The sequence below is a fragment of the Rhynchophorus ferrugineus genome, unplaced genomic scaffold, assembly GCF_030347505.1.
Source record: "Rhynchophorus ferrugineus isolate W39M unplaced genomic scaffold, kcgeb_rfMv2 rfM9, whole genome shotgun sequence".
In the NCBI taxonomy this organism is placed as follows: Eukaryota; Metazoa; Arthropoda; class Insecta; order Coleoptera; family Curculionidae; genus Rhynchophorus; species Rhynchophorus ferrugineus.
The window spans coordinates 41,829,878-41,846,665 of NW_027472588.1; the positions used below are offsets into that span (position 1 = coordinate 41,829,878).

A 16,788-nucleotide genomic window follows, 5' to 3' on the forward strand; every position below is an offset into this window, starting at 1 on the left:
CCAAATGACAGACTTTCCTTGAGTTACCTGAAAAACATTGTGTCCCTTTTAGTAATTTTACGGCTCTGTTTTATGGCACAGTCAAAAGCTTAAGATTAAATTAGGCGTCCATTCTAACCCCTGATTAATTAAGTCGGAATTGTAATTTGGATTTAAGTAGTGCCGAGAGGAGTTGTATTGTAGACGGTAGACCTGTTCAGGAAGACGAACAACGTTTAATATTGTTCCGCAATAACAGTTCTGTAAATTTTAGCTTTGCAAGTTGCAGGAGTTCTATATGGAAATGGCGAAACCCCCTAGGATGCTAATTAAATGGTAGATACCTCTAACATTTTATACATTTTATATTATTATTTTTTATATCTTAAAAATTTACTTATTCTATTCCATTTATTTCCATTGAGTTATTACACCAATACGTAACAACACAATACGTTACAACTTTTAAAATCAAGTAAACAAAACAATTTTTGTTGGGTGAGTCTCAGGTATCATTGTTTTGAAAGTAAAACTTTTAGAAGACCATTTTCACTATATTTTGCTTTTTAATCCCAACATAAAAAAATATACAGGACAGGCTCATCTCTGTTTCAATTAAAATGCTTTTAATTATGTGAATCACAATCAATTTTAAATTGAATGTGAAGTATAGTCAACTTTCTTTTAACTCTCTTTTAACCGCCTGAGTAAAAAAGAACAGGGTTTTTAAAATAAAATATTGATGGCGATTCTAATAAATACATTGAAAAACAGAAATGTCAACAACAACTTCCAATATCAATAACGATTTGTTCCTTACTCTGCCACTATAATGTTATGTTTTACTATTAACAAGAGTATGCCTATTGATAATCAAGAAAATTACTGTTCTAGCAAAAAGGAATTCTACGAATTAATTATAATAACTAATATCGACTACAATAAATCTTGGTTGCGATTTATTTTAATTTTAAGAAATATAAGAATAATAAAGAACAATATGAATTTTTTAGTACTAATATATTTGCTTTTATTGCAGCTAATAAAATAAACTCGGACAGCTAGAGAAAGAACTTTTTATAATGTGTTTTTTTCCAGAGAGGACTGGATACAATTTCAATAGTCATTTTGTTTAGGAACTGGGTCAGTTCGACTCCGTCCGTGAATCAGATCTGGTCGGTGTTTATTTCCAGAGAACTGGCACAACTGCGGTCGGGCCAAGGAACAGAATTTGTCAGCGACGACCGTTGGCGGAAAACTTTGACCAGATGTCCGCGCTAAATATGGACGGGCATATGCATTTTATCGCCCGGACGTGGGGAGATAACTCGGGAAGGGTGGAGAGGGGGGTCGAAAAGGCTCCGGACGTGTCAATAAAACTTACACGGTAACTTAGGCACTGACCTAAATGGCTATTTGGGATACATTCACGTCGGTAATGGGCAACTTTTCTTTTTCGTGCCGGATTAGTCGAACTAGGAGACCGACCGAAAATGAAAATATATATGTTTCCTCGACAAACAGCTATGGACATGGTACAACATATTTTAGATATATTGTACCATTTTTTCGAAGTGGATTTGTTCATATAGAATCCAAACGCTAATCAGTGATATATTTGGTATTTTGGCCAAAGATATTTTGCCAACTTTATGATAAAACCATCATTCCATCATTAATAGATCTTCCTAGCTCTGCGACAAAACTTTAGGACTCTAAATATTTTCATTAAAACTTTTCATAAAACCAAATTACTTGCTTTTATATTCCACGATTGAAGACAGATAGTCAACATTTTCATGCAAATATTACAAGGATACCGTTATTGTTTACTTTTACATTTAGATTTTAATTTAAATTTCATCTAAGCCACCTGAATGGCGCGACAAAACTTTAGTACACACGTGCATTGTCCATTTGTACAACGAACGATTAATACCTATTGTTCTTATTTGGTGAATATCAGATTACTTGTTCATCATTGCTCGCGATAATATATTTTAAATCATCATTAATATGAAAACATTTATGAATCACAATAACAGTGATGAAATAACTTTACCAGTTGGAGTAAAAAATTTATAAAGTTTTAAAAAGGAAAACATTTTATATCAGCCACCTTTAAGTGAAAAACATAAGAAAGAATGCTTAGAATTCGCCGAAGAAGATGTGTCTGATGTATATAAGTATTGATATCATGAATTGATAAAAGTTTGTTGATTAAGTCACGGTCAGTTGTATGGAAGATCTTTTATGTATTGGGTTGCTAGAGGTTTTGAATGAAAAAGAGAAAAGACATTTATTTCTATGAAAATTGGTAGTACCAATATTAAATTGATCGATAATTAAATATGAAACACAAATTATCGGTTAGAGTTATATTTTTCAGCAAGGCAATGCTGCTGTTCATATTGCGATAAATATTTTTTATGGAATATTCAAATATTAAAGTGTCCAGAGCACTTCATTTTACCAAACTCTGTTACAGTTTTATCGGGAAGTTTGAGTGTCACAATTTTAAATAGAACCTATAAGTAAACAATAGCTGTATCTTTCTAACAATTGTGTTTAATCGTAGAAGCTAAAAGCTAAAAAAATGTGTAGTGGATACTTCTTGTGACAAAATGTTTTGTCACAGAATATAGGTTTCTGAATGAACAAGTGGAGCAAATGATTTTGGCATGCTTTTTGAAACCAGTTGTAGACCCTTAAGACATTTTTACAGTGATCAGAGCAGTGGCAAGGTATGTGTTATACAGTGTTTTTATAACGTTTTAAATAATCGATTCTTGCTCAACTCCACGACTAGATCAAATATTAATAATTTTAACGGTCTGTCAATCTTAGTTTAATAGTCCAAGTTTAAAACTTACCTAATACACCTAATCTAAAATTGATTGTTACGACAATAACTCGTCCTGACGACGCTAATACCGTTCCATCGTATGGATTTCCAGAATTCCATTCATAACTCTCTCCATGGACGTAAACTACGCAAGGCAACTTTTCAGGTTCTTCATCGCCATTAACTGAAACAAAACGAAAATGATAATAACTTTCATTTCAATAGTTAAACATATTAATTACCAAAAGGAACACAGTTAAAAAGTTATAAAATGATCGTATAATCAAATTTATATATTCAAGGGCGTTATTCACGTTGATAACTCCAAGTTAATTAACTGTAGTCATTTTAATGGCCGGTGAATTATATCGTCGATTTATTAAATAATAAATGCCGCTTTTATTCGAGATCATTGTTTTGTTACCTGAATTATGAGGGAGGTCTGACAATATCTTTGTTATATTATCAGCTTCGTTTTTCTTTATTATTGCCGTTTCGGCTTTGTGCCTTTGATACCGAACAGTTCGCAGTCCCGGAAACTTTATTTGGAATATATCCCGACTGACAATAAAAGGTGCAAAACTGCCTCGTGAGAATTTTACTAATATCCACAATGTTAACAGTTAGGGTATTTAAAAATGAAAGATCTTAAAAGAAATGAATATCTCTTTAGTATTCGTCATACTATACATATGTTTTAAAGATAACGGTCTATAAACTATTCTAGATATAAAAGTTGGCTTCATTGATTTACGCAGTCAAAATTATTGCCTTTTGAAAACGATGATCCCAGAAGGTTATTTTCATCATGATATTTTAATTCCGAAATAGGAACTGTTAAAGACAGTGTTTCAGTTGAAGCATTTTCGATGTAGAAAAATTGAAAGTAAAACGAGTTAAAGTAAAACGAGTTACATTCGTATTCACGCCATACAACTCCAGAGAAGAAACCAAAAGACACTAATGTTAAACAATTAAAAAAAAAGCAAAAATTGGAATGTATATTTGATTGGCTAACGCATGATTCTGAACATTTATCTTTCAAATGTAAAGTATGTGCTCTAAGCTTTACTGTTTTCAAGTAGATGTCCTTCAGATTGTTTTTTCTTATATTGATTGTTGTAGGATTGATTATTATGGGTTTTTCCTGCTGCAGAACTTATTGTTTCTGTTTGTTTTGTTGTGTTTAGGATAATCATAATATAAACTCCTAGAAATACAAAACAAAAGTTCAAATAAAGAAATCCAGTGGTTTTTTCCCTAAAAGATCTGCTTTTGGATGAGCCGTCCATTTCTAGTGACTATACCGATTCGACTTATATTTGAAATTTTTAAAAAATGACATCTGAAAAATACGTTTTGGAAAACGACAAAGAATAAAATACTAATTATTTTTATAAAATACTCTCTATTCTCGGACCTTGTTATGCTTTAATTTTCGTACAAAACGTTGGAAACCGTAACACCACTATACAAATTGGATAACCGTAAGTGGACAGTATAGTGTTTTACTTCATAGAATACTCAAACCTACCCTCGTAAAACAATTTAATCTAATTAAGATATTTCGGCAGTTTCGCGGAAAGGCAATAAACTAAATTAACATCGGACCATCAGAAAATAACACATTACCGAAAGTAATGCCCGAAGACAGAATAAAACATTACAGATATAACGCAATAAACACAGAAAAACTAATGAAATAATGTTGTAATCATATAGTATGTTATTTTTCTTTTTCGTAATTTTTATTGTTCATAAAATAAACGATTCCCGACAGTAGACCCTCGAGACTCTTAATAAACGTCAACGATTAGCGAAGGAAAATGAGGAATCGACTGTAAATTCTCGTTCCCAGTTGAGCCCGAAAACCTTTTTGGGATTTTGCGTTCCTACGTGACCCAGGGAGATAATTAAAGAAACTGAACACTTCGGAAAAATAAACACGAAAGATACGCCATAACGTAATAATATACGGTGTTTGTGTTCGGGACATTATTTGAAGAAGGTTTATTAAGAAATCGATAACATATTATATTTCATACGTGCTTTTGTTTAAATTTCTTGTCATAAAACCGGCAATTAAGTACTGTCTTCAAAGTATAGCCTTACAGGGGATTAATTTGTTTTAGAACAATTAAAATAGTGTTAAAACTTAAAGAATTATAATTAAAGAATTATAAGAATTAAAATGAGTTTACTAACTAAAAAATAACGAAGTTTATTGTATTGATATGAGTTAATTTATTATATAAGTAGTACTTATAGTTATTAATAGGTTTATAACATGCATAAAACCAAGAAGTCCTTAAGGAAATGAAAAAGCTGCGTAAAATGAATTGTTAATAAAAAAACAAGAAACAAACCACTTGAAGACTTTGAACCATGGACAAATTTTAAAAAATCTAAATTTATTATTTAAAAAAAATGTATCAATATAGATGCAGCAGCAGATTATTATAGAGGTGACATATATGCTAATTCATAGATTATTCTTTCTGGTTTTCTGTCTCTTTTAGAGCTAAATGTGTTTGTTTTGTTGGCATAGATAACGAGATAAATGCTAAAAAAATTTCTTTAACTACTTTACTCGATATATGTGAATCTTTTAAAATATATTGAAAATTAAGCCGTTGAAATGTTCCATTTCCATAGGAGGGATGTTTTATGTCAGAATATGTTAAACTGAACAATCAACTTCAGCTTGACATAAAACAAATAAACAATAACAAAAGGGATTATTATTATCTAATAGCAGAAGTCCTTTAGAGAAATATCATTGTGTCGCCAATAAAGCTTAAAGAGACTGTCGTCATTTTTGTTCCATTAGACGCTTCACATTCCTGTTTCGGTGAAGGAGTGCTCTTTTTTGGCGCGCCCCAAGATTCTATCGATTTCACATCTATTACGTCCACCTTCTGCACTTTCTGGACGGGAAATTTCTCACTTCTTTTTTGTTCTCCCTAACTAACTTAAAAACGTTAAATGAAAATGCTTTTAAGAGTATTGTGTACTATTAAAGTTTAGAAAGTGGATATAGTTTCAATGTTTTGCTGGCATTTCCTTTAGGTTTTATGTCAATCATCTATATTATTTGTTGGTTAAAATAAATTCTGATGAAAACTGCTGATGTCAATTAATTAGATATATGAATTCTGAATGAGCGTTAAAAAAAAAGGTTTTATGGAAATGTTTGAAGAAAAACATGTTTGGAACAATTTATCGCGATTATAAATACTATTTGTTATTATTTTGTTATCAAGACATTGAAAGTCATGGGTTATACATGTAGGGTACAAAACTTTATAGCTAAAACTCGATACTGCTATTAGTTTTACTGCTGATGTTACTTAATAGCTTCGTTGGTTCGTCTTCAATAGGAGGAAAAATATTACCAACAAAACTAGGTGAGTCAAGAGTTGGTCAACAATACTGTCGAAGAATAAATCAAACCTTTTAGTTTGGTTTCGTACGGTAAACCAATATTAGAGAAAACATTCAACCGAAAACTAATCATAATAAAGTAAATACCGAAATTGTTAATATTTACGCTGGGACCTACTTTGTCATCGCCCAAAGCTATTTGCTTGTATCTCCACCTATTTGAAATAAACTAAAACGTTTTTCAGCGTCAGTTAATCTCAATATAACGACCGTGCACTCCACACGAATTTCATCGCTTTTATCTTTTTGCGCGTCATATATTTTTAAAGCGTTTCTGTTATTCCGAATGGAAATGAACGTATACAGTTTTAAAATAGCACGGAGGGATAACTTACGAGTTGCAGTAGCAACATGGGTTGTAGTTAAGTGCCAAGACATTGTCCGTGTACCGAATAGTCACTGAACCTTTTATGAGGTCCTTGTACGATGTGATATACGAGTTTTCTACATTTGACAATTTATTAAAATTATTCTAGACGATATCCAAAAATTTGAAATGAAATATATACTATATTCATTAAAATAAGAGAAATAGGTGCCTTCAAAATAGCATATTTCTAATAACATTGGTTTACTAATCAAAAGATATATTGGAGGATAGAAAATTATTTCTTCACAACAGCCCCCATTTTCTTTAAAAAATTTCGATAGCTACCTTTAAAAACTTTAGGTTCCAATATCGATACTTAATTAAAATCGAAAAATTGACACACGGTCATAAATATGAAATTCAAAATTCGATATTCTTTTAAAACTATATGTATATAAAAATTAGTCAACAAAAATAGAAATATATTGATAAAATTTCATTATTTTCGGCGTCGTTAATGGAGATTCCAGATATATCATTTAATTTCTTAGTTATCATAGAGAGAAAATACCTAATACCAACACACAAGGTTTTGTTTATTAATAAGCATTCAACAATTGACCAGGCCCATAGAAAAACAGATGTTATTGAAAAAGCCTACGAAAATAAAAAAGTATGCTCAGCTATATTCTTAGATGTAGCACAAGCCTTCGATAATGTTTGGCATGAAGACCTTGTTCATAAACTACAGAAAATGCTACCAAAACAATACACCGAACTATTAAAATCGTACATTACAACCAGAATGTCTAGAGTCAAACAAGAAGAAGCTTAGTCTACAATAAAAGAAGCTAAAACAGGTCTACCACAAGGAAGTGTACTGGGGCCAATGCTTTATCTACTTTACACTTGTGATATACCACAAATGGAATATATTACGAAGGCTACATTTGCTGATGATATTGCGATTATAGCTGTCGGAGACAATAGTGAAGAAGCCTCACGAAAATTACAACAGGCAAGTGACAATATAAATAATTGGCCACAAGCTTAGAAAATAAAAAATAACGAAAGTAAATCTGTGCATGTGCAGTTCACCTACAATCAGATCGTACAAGTACCAAAAACATTAAATAATACTATAATTCCATATAGCAACAACGCTAGATATCTCAGAATGAATTTTGATGCAAAACTTCTCTAGAAGGAACATATAAAAAAGAAAAGAAAAGAACTGGAATTGAAATATAGGAAAACGTACTGGCTAATTGGAAGAAAATCACATAATAAATTGCTATTATATAAGCAAATACTGAAACCTATGTGAACATACGGAGTTCAATTATGGGGATGTTCTGCAAAAAGTAACATAAGCAAAATACTAATATTTCAGAACAAAGTCCTGAGACGTATTGTGGGCGCATCCAAATACTATAAGACTGATTAATCGAGACCTTCAGATATCCACAGTCAGTCAAGAAATCAAGAGAATTGCCAGGGACTGAGATAGGGCCGATGGGTCCTTCTAGTTTTATACCTAGATTTAAGTTATCATAAAGACAAATTGTTAGTTAGCCGGAAACGTCTAGTAATATGTAATAATTATATATTAAAAAAAATTCTGAGTTATTCAGATAATCAACTACTAATGAACAAATTATTTAACTGGTCTAATTTGAACTGAATCGGAAGTTAGTTTTAAATTAGTCAAAATTTTTCACCACAAATTTTTAAATTAATATCGAATTGAATGTTTAGATCATAAAGAAAGTGTAGTTTGCCTAAACAACACACTCATATATAACCAAATCGTAATTAATGCCGACATCGTTCAGTATATATCACAGCTAGACGGCAAATGAAATTAAGACGATAAATCATGGATTGTTGGATGTGAGTGAATAATTTTCGGACTTGTTTTTACACCTGGTAATCGTTCTTCATCATCCCTCAAGACGCCCTTTGATTAACGACCAGGAATGATACAAGTAAAATATGGAAACTGTCAACGCCGAGCAAAGTGACACCGGATTGATATATAAAAAGTGACGTTTCTTTTCTTGGGTATGTTTATAAATAGCGCGCTTCGTACCACGGGAAATATTTCCTTAATGAATTGATAACAATGAGAAGCGAGTGACGTGACGAGTACGGCTTTGTGCGCGACGGATATACGAAAAAAATATTGAATGAGTTTTTCTTATAATACGGTTAACTGATTTTTTGTATTTATAATCAATTTGAAATAAAATAACACTATGCGAAGACGCTAAATTGGTTAATTGCAACATTTGGCAGTTAAATGGAGCGCTAACCAAGTAATTTCCCGAACATACACGGTACCAATGAAGACCTATTATTGGTTAATAGCAGCAACAGTGTGACAAGTTGTTTCAATAAAGTTTGCTTCAGTTTATATCAACAATGACGCACTAGCAAGTAACGTTAATCACTGTAACACCTAAAACAAACAATGTTGTGTATTAGTACAAGTTACAACAATACTTTTTCTATAACAATATATTTTATATAAGGCTTATATAAAATATATTATAAATATATATTATAATATATTGCTTTAATAGATGGCTTTAATTATATTCACTCTTATAGCCCGTTGAAAGTATCAGTGCATCGAATGTTCTATATATAAAATCCTTCGTATAGTTAGTTAAAAGGTAGTCCGCTCTGAAATTAGAAGTACCAGACAATTATATTTAGTATCATGTACTTCAGCACTATCAAATGGGCTTTTAATACTACTGAACAATCACGTGTTACTAGTTATAAAATACATAGAACCATCTTAATACTATATAAGAACTGGTATCATTCAATTGCCATCATGATTATATTACGAAAAACTAATATTAATGAACAGGTATGGCAAAAGAACCGCCACCATTTTGAATGCACACCATCTTGGTTATGTGACGTTCCTGCTATAATCATTGTGTTGTGTAGACGTTCAAATTTTATTGCGGATAACTATACGCCACAAGAACGAGAAGAAATAGTGACAAAATTTATTGAAAATAAACGTTGCATTATTGGTACTCACCGGAAATTGCGTCAAAAATATTCGTCCAGTGCCTCACCAAACCACAATTTATCGTTTACATGCGAATTTGTGACAGTACGGTACGATAGCAGAAGGCCTCGTTCTGGAAGACAACGGACGTCTCGTAATTCAGAAAATGTGGCTCTGGTGCGCGATAGAGTCTCCAAAATCATCAATTCGGAGACGTGGTTTCCAATTACACATTTCCGCACGCGGCTTAAGGCGAATTTTAAAAACTAATATGAAAATGTTCCCGTACAAAATTCAATTAGTCCAGAAATTGCTACCGCGAGATCCTGATCAACGAGTTGAGTACAGTAATGCAATCCTAAGGCTGTCTGGTGAAATTGAAGATTTTTCGTCTAAATTTTCTTCCCAATGGCCAAGTCAATAAACAGAACAGGAGGTTTTGGGGAGCACAGAATCCTCAATTAATTCATGAAACATCATTGCATCCACTAAAAACAACTGGATGGTGTCGTATACATGCTGGAAACATCAATGTGTCTGAAATGGAAGAGCAAGGACTCGCTCGTTCAACAATTACAATTATTCAATGACGTTTTTCCGCAAAGACTAATTTCGCGAAGTGGCGATTTAGCATGACCAGCCACATCTCCGGATTTAACAGCACCAGACATTTTCTTATGGGGTTTTTTTAAAATCAAAAGTTAATGTGCCAAACTAGGAACTACAAACGATTCAACATCTTAACGACAACATTCGTCATGAAATTGAAATTCAGCATCAGTAATTTAGCCGATATAACTTTTCAATCATAACGAAAAAAACTAAAAATGTAAAGGCCATATAAATATTTTATTAAAAGCAAACTTGCTTATCTTTTCTTTGAGAAATGTTATGGCAATCTAAATGGTAGCGGGACTTTTGCCCCATGTTGTGTCTTATACATCAAATAGTTCACTAGACTAATTGTAACATATTTGATTGAACATACATTTCAAACATAACGGTCAATATTTTCGTATGAATTATGTATGAAAGAAACTGAGCAGAGACATAGTTTAAGAATTCATAGAATTTAACATGTTAAAACATGTTTCAACACTGGCTTTGAAAAATGTTTGAATACTATTATTAAAATAAATTTCAAAATAACAATTTATGCATTTTATTTACCCAAATATTAACAGATTATTTTTTTCAACATCAGATACACCTTTTTGTTTCACAGACTTGTTAAATCGTTAAGAAAACCTTAACATTCATCATCGAATGTATTTAATTTAAACCTTTTTGTATTGTAGTTACTATCAACGATGCAAAATTAACACTTTGGTGGCCCTGTCAAATTCATTTCAATATGTTTCTTAAGTTTTTGATCAGGATTAGTAAGATTGTCAATGATACAATTTTGATGTATTTTAGAAAATATGGGAAACATCTTCCATAAAAAAATTGTTTATTTCGATGTATATTTTCCTGATCAAGTTTAAAATTAACAAAAATTAATATATATAATTTTTTATATTGTTGGGTTATCTGATTTATCTTAGAAAAAACCATATTTTAAAGACTTTTATATAAAATAATCCCAAACAATGGTCGCAATTATCGTTTATCTTCGGAATCGTCCTTGCAAAACCATTCGAGTCAAAAGTTCCGAACTGGCCCTGCCATAGTTATCGGCACTCGTAGATTCGAAAGTTTAGTCGCTCGAAAAACAACAACATAACCCCAAAAAGCACCCATTTTGTAGACCCATTCGCCGTCGACCTTTTGTACTGGCCCGATAATTTTAATCGAGAAAATGTGCCAGTTTTATTCGGAGATAGGAACAAACTTAAGTGAACTTAACACGATATTTAGACACGAGGGATGGCAGTCGTAATGAGCGTTTGCGAACTTTAAAGAAGTTTCTCGGATTATTCTAAGTTTAATTCAAGTAAATTCATTCATTTTACTGAATGAATTAAGTCCAAAAATATATGTTTATTGTATTAGAAATTGCCTGATTGAAATGATTTACGATATTTTAATATTGATTTACCAGGTTTTAGACATTCTTAGACATGGCCACTTGCATTCATTCGAACTACGAGAATAGTGTTAATATTTATATTTGTGTTGAAAAATAATATACTTGTTATAACAGGTCTATTGAAAAGTCCCTAACCCGACACATAGATGACGCTACTAGAATTAAATCCATATGCTTTTTAGTTAGCACTAGTTACATCATTTTGAGTGAAGCAACTTTTGTTATTGTGAAAAAAATGGATAAAAAGGAATTTCGCGTGTTGATAAAATATTGGTTTTTGAAGGGAAAAAATACAGTTGAAGCTGGAAAACCTGACTTGGTGCCAAGTTTTCGGACACTGCCCTAAGAAAATCAACCATCAAGGATTGTTATACTAAGTTTAGACGTGGTGAAATGAGTACCGAAGACGGTGAACGCAGTGGACGCCCAAAAGAGGTTGTCACCGATGAAAACCTTTAAAAATTCCACAAAATGATTTTGAATGACCGTAAATTGAAATTGAATGAAATAGCAGACACCATAAAGATATCAACTGAATGTGTACATCATATTATTCACGAATATTTGGGTATGAGAAAGCTCTGTGCAAAGTGGGTGCCGCGCGAGCTCACTTTTGACCAAAAACAACGACGAGTTGATGACTCGGAACAGTGTTTGAAGATGATCAATCGTAATAAACCCGAGTTTTTGCGTCGATATGTGACAATGGATGAAACACGGCTCCATCGTTTCACTCCGAAGTCCGATCCAATGATGTGATATATACAAATAAATAAGATCTCTCCTCACTTATCCGCATTTAAATATGATTGAAGTATTTTCTCAATGGGTATCTCGTACTTAATTAACATAAATACTAGAAGTCGTTTGACTTATACACAAAAGACTACATAACTTTTGCAATCCCAACTGAATAAGAGCGAGAGCTTTACGAGTGAAAAAAAATATGAATTATATCACCTTCTTCTCGGCTATCTTAAGGCAAGACTTTCGTTTAATGAGAATTGTTGATTTATAAAGTGTACGTGATGGTAACATCAGATAGACCTAACAATGGGCCCGTCCTAATAAAACGTCTTAAAAGGGAGACCATTTACTTCTAATGTTTCCATCGCAGACAAAAAAAAACAATTTTAATGATGCAAAGATTTCGTCGTCACGAGACCTAAATTATTGTCGGGGATAAAACGGCAATAATTCGTAAACTTTTCGCACATTTTATATCCCCTGTCGTCCAGAGAACGGGGACGCAACCTTAAAACCCTTGTCTGGTTACAACCGGAGTAATTTTAAAGGTGGAAACGCGTTTTTCATACGAAACATGTGCAAATTCGTTCGAAAAAGGAAAGAAAAATCTATTTGTTTTTTAAATAAATGGCTGGCGTGGCCAGTGCATTAGTCAGAGAACCGCAGTTTGTTTGTTAGTATTGTTGGTAGCGATTTTTTAACTTATGGAGATTTAGATCCGTGGCGTATCTTCTGTAAATACGTTTTGAGTGCTTTAATTTTGATTTTGAAACTTTAGTTACGACTATTACTGATCCTCATCATTCAGTAGACACGTGGATAATACTAACAACAAAAGATCTAATGTATTTTGAGGTTTCCTGGTAAAACAATGAAAGAGCAAAGCGTGATATATGCAAAGGTAGGATAAGGTTTTTCATTTAAGTAGTAGGTCAATCGAAAAGTCCCCGACCTGACATATATATGGCGCTACTAGAATTAAATCCATATGTTTTTTTAGTTAGATCTAACCTTCAAAAGGCCTACCTCAGGAAAATCAACCATCAAGGATTGGTATGCTAAGTTTAGACGTGGTGAAATGATCACCGAAGACAGTGGTGAGAACACAGTAGACACCCAAAAGAGGTTGTTACCGACGAAAACAATTAAAAAATCCACAAAATGATTTTGAATGACCGTAAATTGAATGATATAGCAGACACTCTAAAGCATCAACAGAACGTGTACATCATATCATTCACAAATATTTGTTATTCACAAAAAACAATATCGAGTTAATGATTCGGAGCAGTGTTTGAAGATAATCAACCGTAATAAACCTGAGTTTTTGGGTCGATATGTGACAATGGATGAAACATGGCTCCATGTTTTTATTCCGAAATCCAATCGGCCTGGAATAATTTTCATTGACTACCTCGAAAAAGGATGGAATAGAGACAGCGACTATTACAAGGCGTTATTGGACCGTCTGAAGGACGAAATCGTCGATAAGCGGCCGCATTTTGAAGAAAAAGAAAGTGCTGCTTCATCAAGACAATGCACCGTGTCAGAAATCAGTAAAAACGATGGCAAAAATTCATGAATTGAGCTTAGAATTGCTTCCTCATTCACCGTATTCTCCAGATCTATCCCCCAGCGACTATTTCCTGTTCTCAGATCTCAGAATGCTTTTTGCTGAAATTTTCGTCAAATGAAGAGGTTATCGCCGAAACTGAGGCCTACTTTGAAGCAAAGGACAAATCGTACTACAAAAATGGTATCAAAAAGTTGGATGGTCGCTATAATCAGTATATTATGTTGGATAAAAAAAACTAATTTTGCCAAAAAACTTATTTGTTTTGTTATGGTAGGCCCGGTAGGACTTTTCAATTACCTGTTACTGTTATGTGCATTTTCATCGATTTATCAAGAATTAGTGGAAGTTAGTCGTAGTCGAACCGGACAAAGTCTGGGCTATATTCAGTGTACTATGTATAAAAATTCAAGTGTGGTCCAAACTGTAGTGGTTTTCTTATAAATTTCAGTTGACTCACTTGGCTTATAACAGAGTATCGTATTAACAGTACGGTGATGTTAAAGCGCTTCATTTACCTCTTTTTAGCAACGATCGACAAGCGAAATTTCATGTAAAGCCCAAGTATCGAACTTCTTGTGACATCCAGTTTTCTCTAACCTTCTCTACTCTCCATTTTCTACAATCAATAACTTTTAACTGAGTAAAAACATGATGCATATACAATATGACAGCATTAAATAAGCAATACGCGATATACAGGCCTTCTATTATGAAAAACACAAGTGAATTTTCCTCGCACTAACATTTAAAAATTATTGAAGCAAAAAACTATTTCCGTTTGGATTTTATAATTAATGATCAATGTTTTTCATCATGGTTTTTTATATTTTAATGTTATTTACTTAAAAAAAAAGACTGTACGAAAATACTGGTAAAACCATTGGCGCCTTTTTATCGTTAGCCCAAAACTAAGTTTCTATCAGTTTTTCTATCGCTGTTATAATATTCAATTGGGCTTTCAAAGTGATTTAGATGATAATCGTATACTATTTCCTTCTTTATCGTTTTGTTGATCTTAGCATTTCGTAAAACATGTATACGTTTATATTTTAAGATGTCTGAACTTATTGAATAATTTTATTTATCAATGATATGTTATAAACTGAAAATATATTTACTGTAATTGTGTCTGTAACTCCTTTCCTTGTATTTTTTTTTGCTGAAGAAAGCATTCGCTTTACAATGGATAGTTAAAATGTATTTAATTTGAAGTATTGGCCATCTCTCGGACAATTTATGTATGTGATTCTAAAAGAACTGTTACTTCTACGAGCTAAACCATTCTGTGCATGGATGCAAAAGGATCGAGCCAGATCTGAAGAGTACGGTGGGTACGATAAAACTTCCCATAGAAGTGATTTTAGTACTTTTTTTACACCTATTGTATAAATCGCTAGTTTATTAGTAATTTTCGTCCTAATAGAATAATTTAGTGACAAGGATTTGGATCATTTGAGGTAAAAATACGCGGCAGGCTTTATACTTATAACTATTAAAAATAAATATGTATAATAATAAATCTACCAAAACAGGAATAATATGTATCCCAACACTGATTACATTCCATTGTTTAGCAATTGATAAGTCATTAAAATTTTAAAAGGGCTAAGCGGGAAAGCCGTCATTTAATCAATGGCTAAATAAATTGCATTGTAGGGTACAGCGAGAGGTAAATCAATCAGATGGGCAAGTGGGCATTATTAAAAATCAATAAGCCATCACCAGTTGGCTTATTTTTCCATTCTAGCTTTTTTGTGGAGGCCGAACATTAATTATTCTGGAAGGTCCGCGAAATTAATATCGCTTTAGAAAACGGATACCATTAAAAAGCCAATTCATAAGCAAATTAAAATTTTGTGATTGCTCAATAAATAATGACTTTACACTGTATCTGATTGTGTTCGGCTATTATATCGCTCCCTTTGCTGCTTTTTTTATCAAGGTATAGCCGTAATTTTAGGGTTTCAGGGTTACTTTTTTCGACGGTTGTGGTTTACATTACGGTGTTTAAAATAATAATTAATTTTGCGATCAATTAAATCCGGGAAGAGGAACAAAACGTTTATCATTACTTACATAATCATATTTATGCAAAAAAAGCAATAAATGTAATCGAGCAACCACCATATTCATCTGACATGGTTTTGTTCGATTTCTTTCACTTTCTAGAACTTGAGTTACCATTTCGAGGCAAATAAAGTGCTCTGAAATGTTTTTAAAAAATGAATATTCGTTGGTATAAGTGTGTCTTTTTGACCATATGAATGCTGGAATAGAAATGAGCATATTTCTGACGAGTCTTTGGATACCTAGCAAAGAAAACAATTGTAATCTAATATATAATATTTAATCGTTTGTTTATCAATTTTACATCTAAAAGTGCAAGTAGCGATAAACAAAATCTACAAATGGACGAAAGATCGGAATATTCAACTTAATAGCTCCAATTAGCTCTACGTTAATTTTGCATTGAGGCGAAATAATAAAAACTTAATAATATCACTCAATGAATGCCCGATTTCTCAAGCAGAATAAGCTAAATACCTTGGAATCCTTCTTGACGGTAGATTGAATTGGAAGCATCACGTTAGACAAAAAGCAAAGCACATTAAAACCAAAATAGAACAACTATTCTGGTTAGTCGGAAGATACTCTCAACTTGATCTAAAATTAAAGAGGTTCATCTATAACACAATTATAAAGCCACTTTGGACCTATGGGGTGCAAATATGGGGTTGCACTAAAAATTCAAATCAACTGGTCATACAACGATGTCAAAACAAGATTCTTCCACTGATTACCAATGCCTATCGCTACGTAACCA

General features: G+C 32.5%; 1 protein-coding gene across 1 annotated transcript in view; it reads right to left on the reverse strand.

Moving 5' to 3' along the window:
• Positions 1–16,788, reverse strand: part of LOC143203020 (neuroligin-1) — a 294,443-nt gene that overhangs the window by 86,399 nt on the left and 191,256 nt on the right. The window contains exon 5 of the mRNA XM_076415110.1: positions 2,853–3,008. Within this exon, the coding sequence (XP_076271225.1) occupies positions 2,853–3,008 (156 nt within the window). The remainder of the gene's footprint in view (positions 1–2,852; positions 3,009–16,788) is intronic.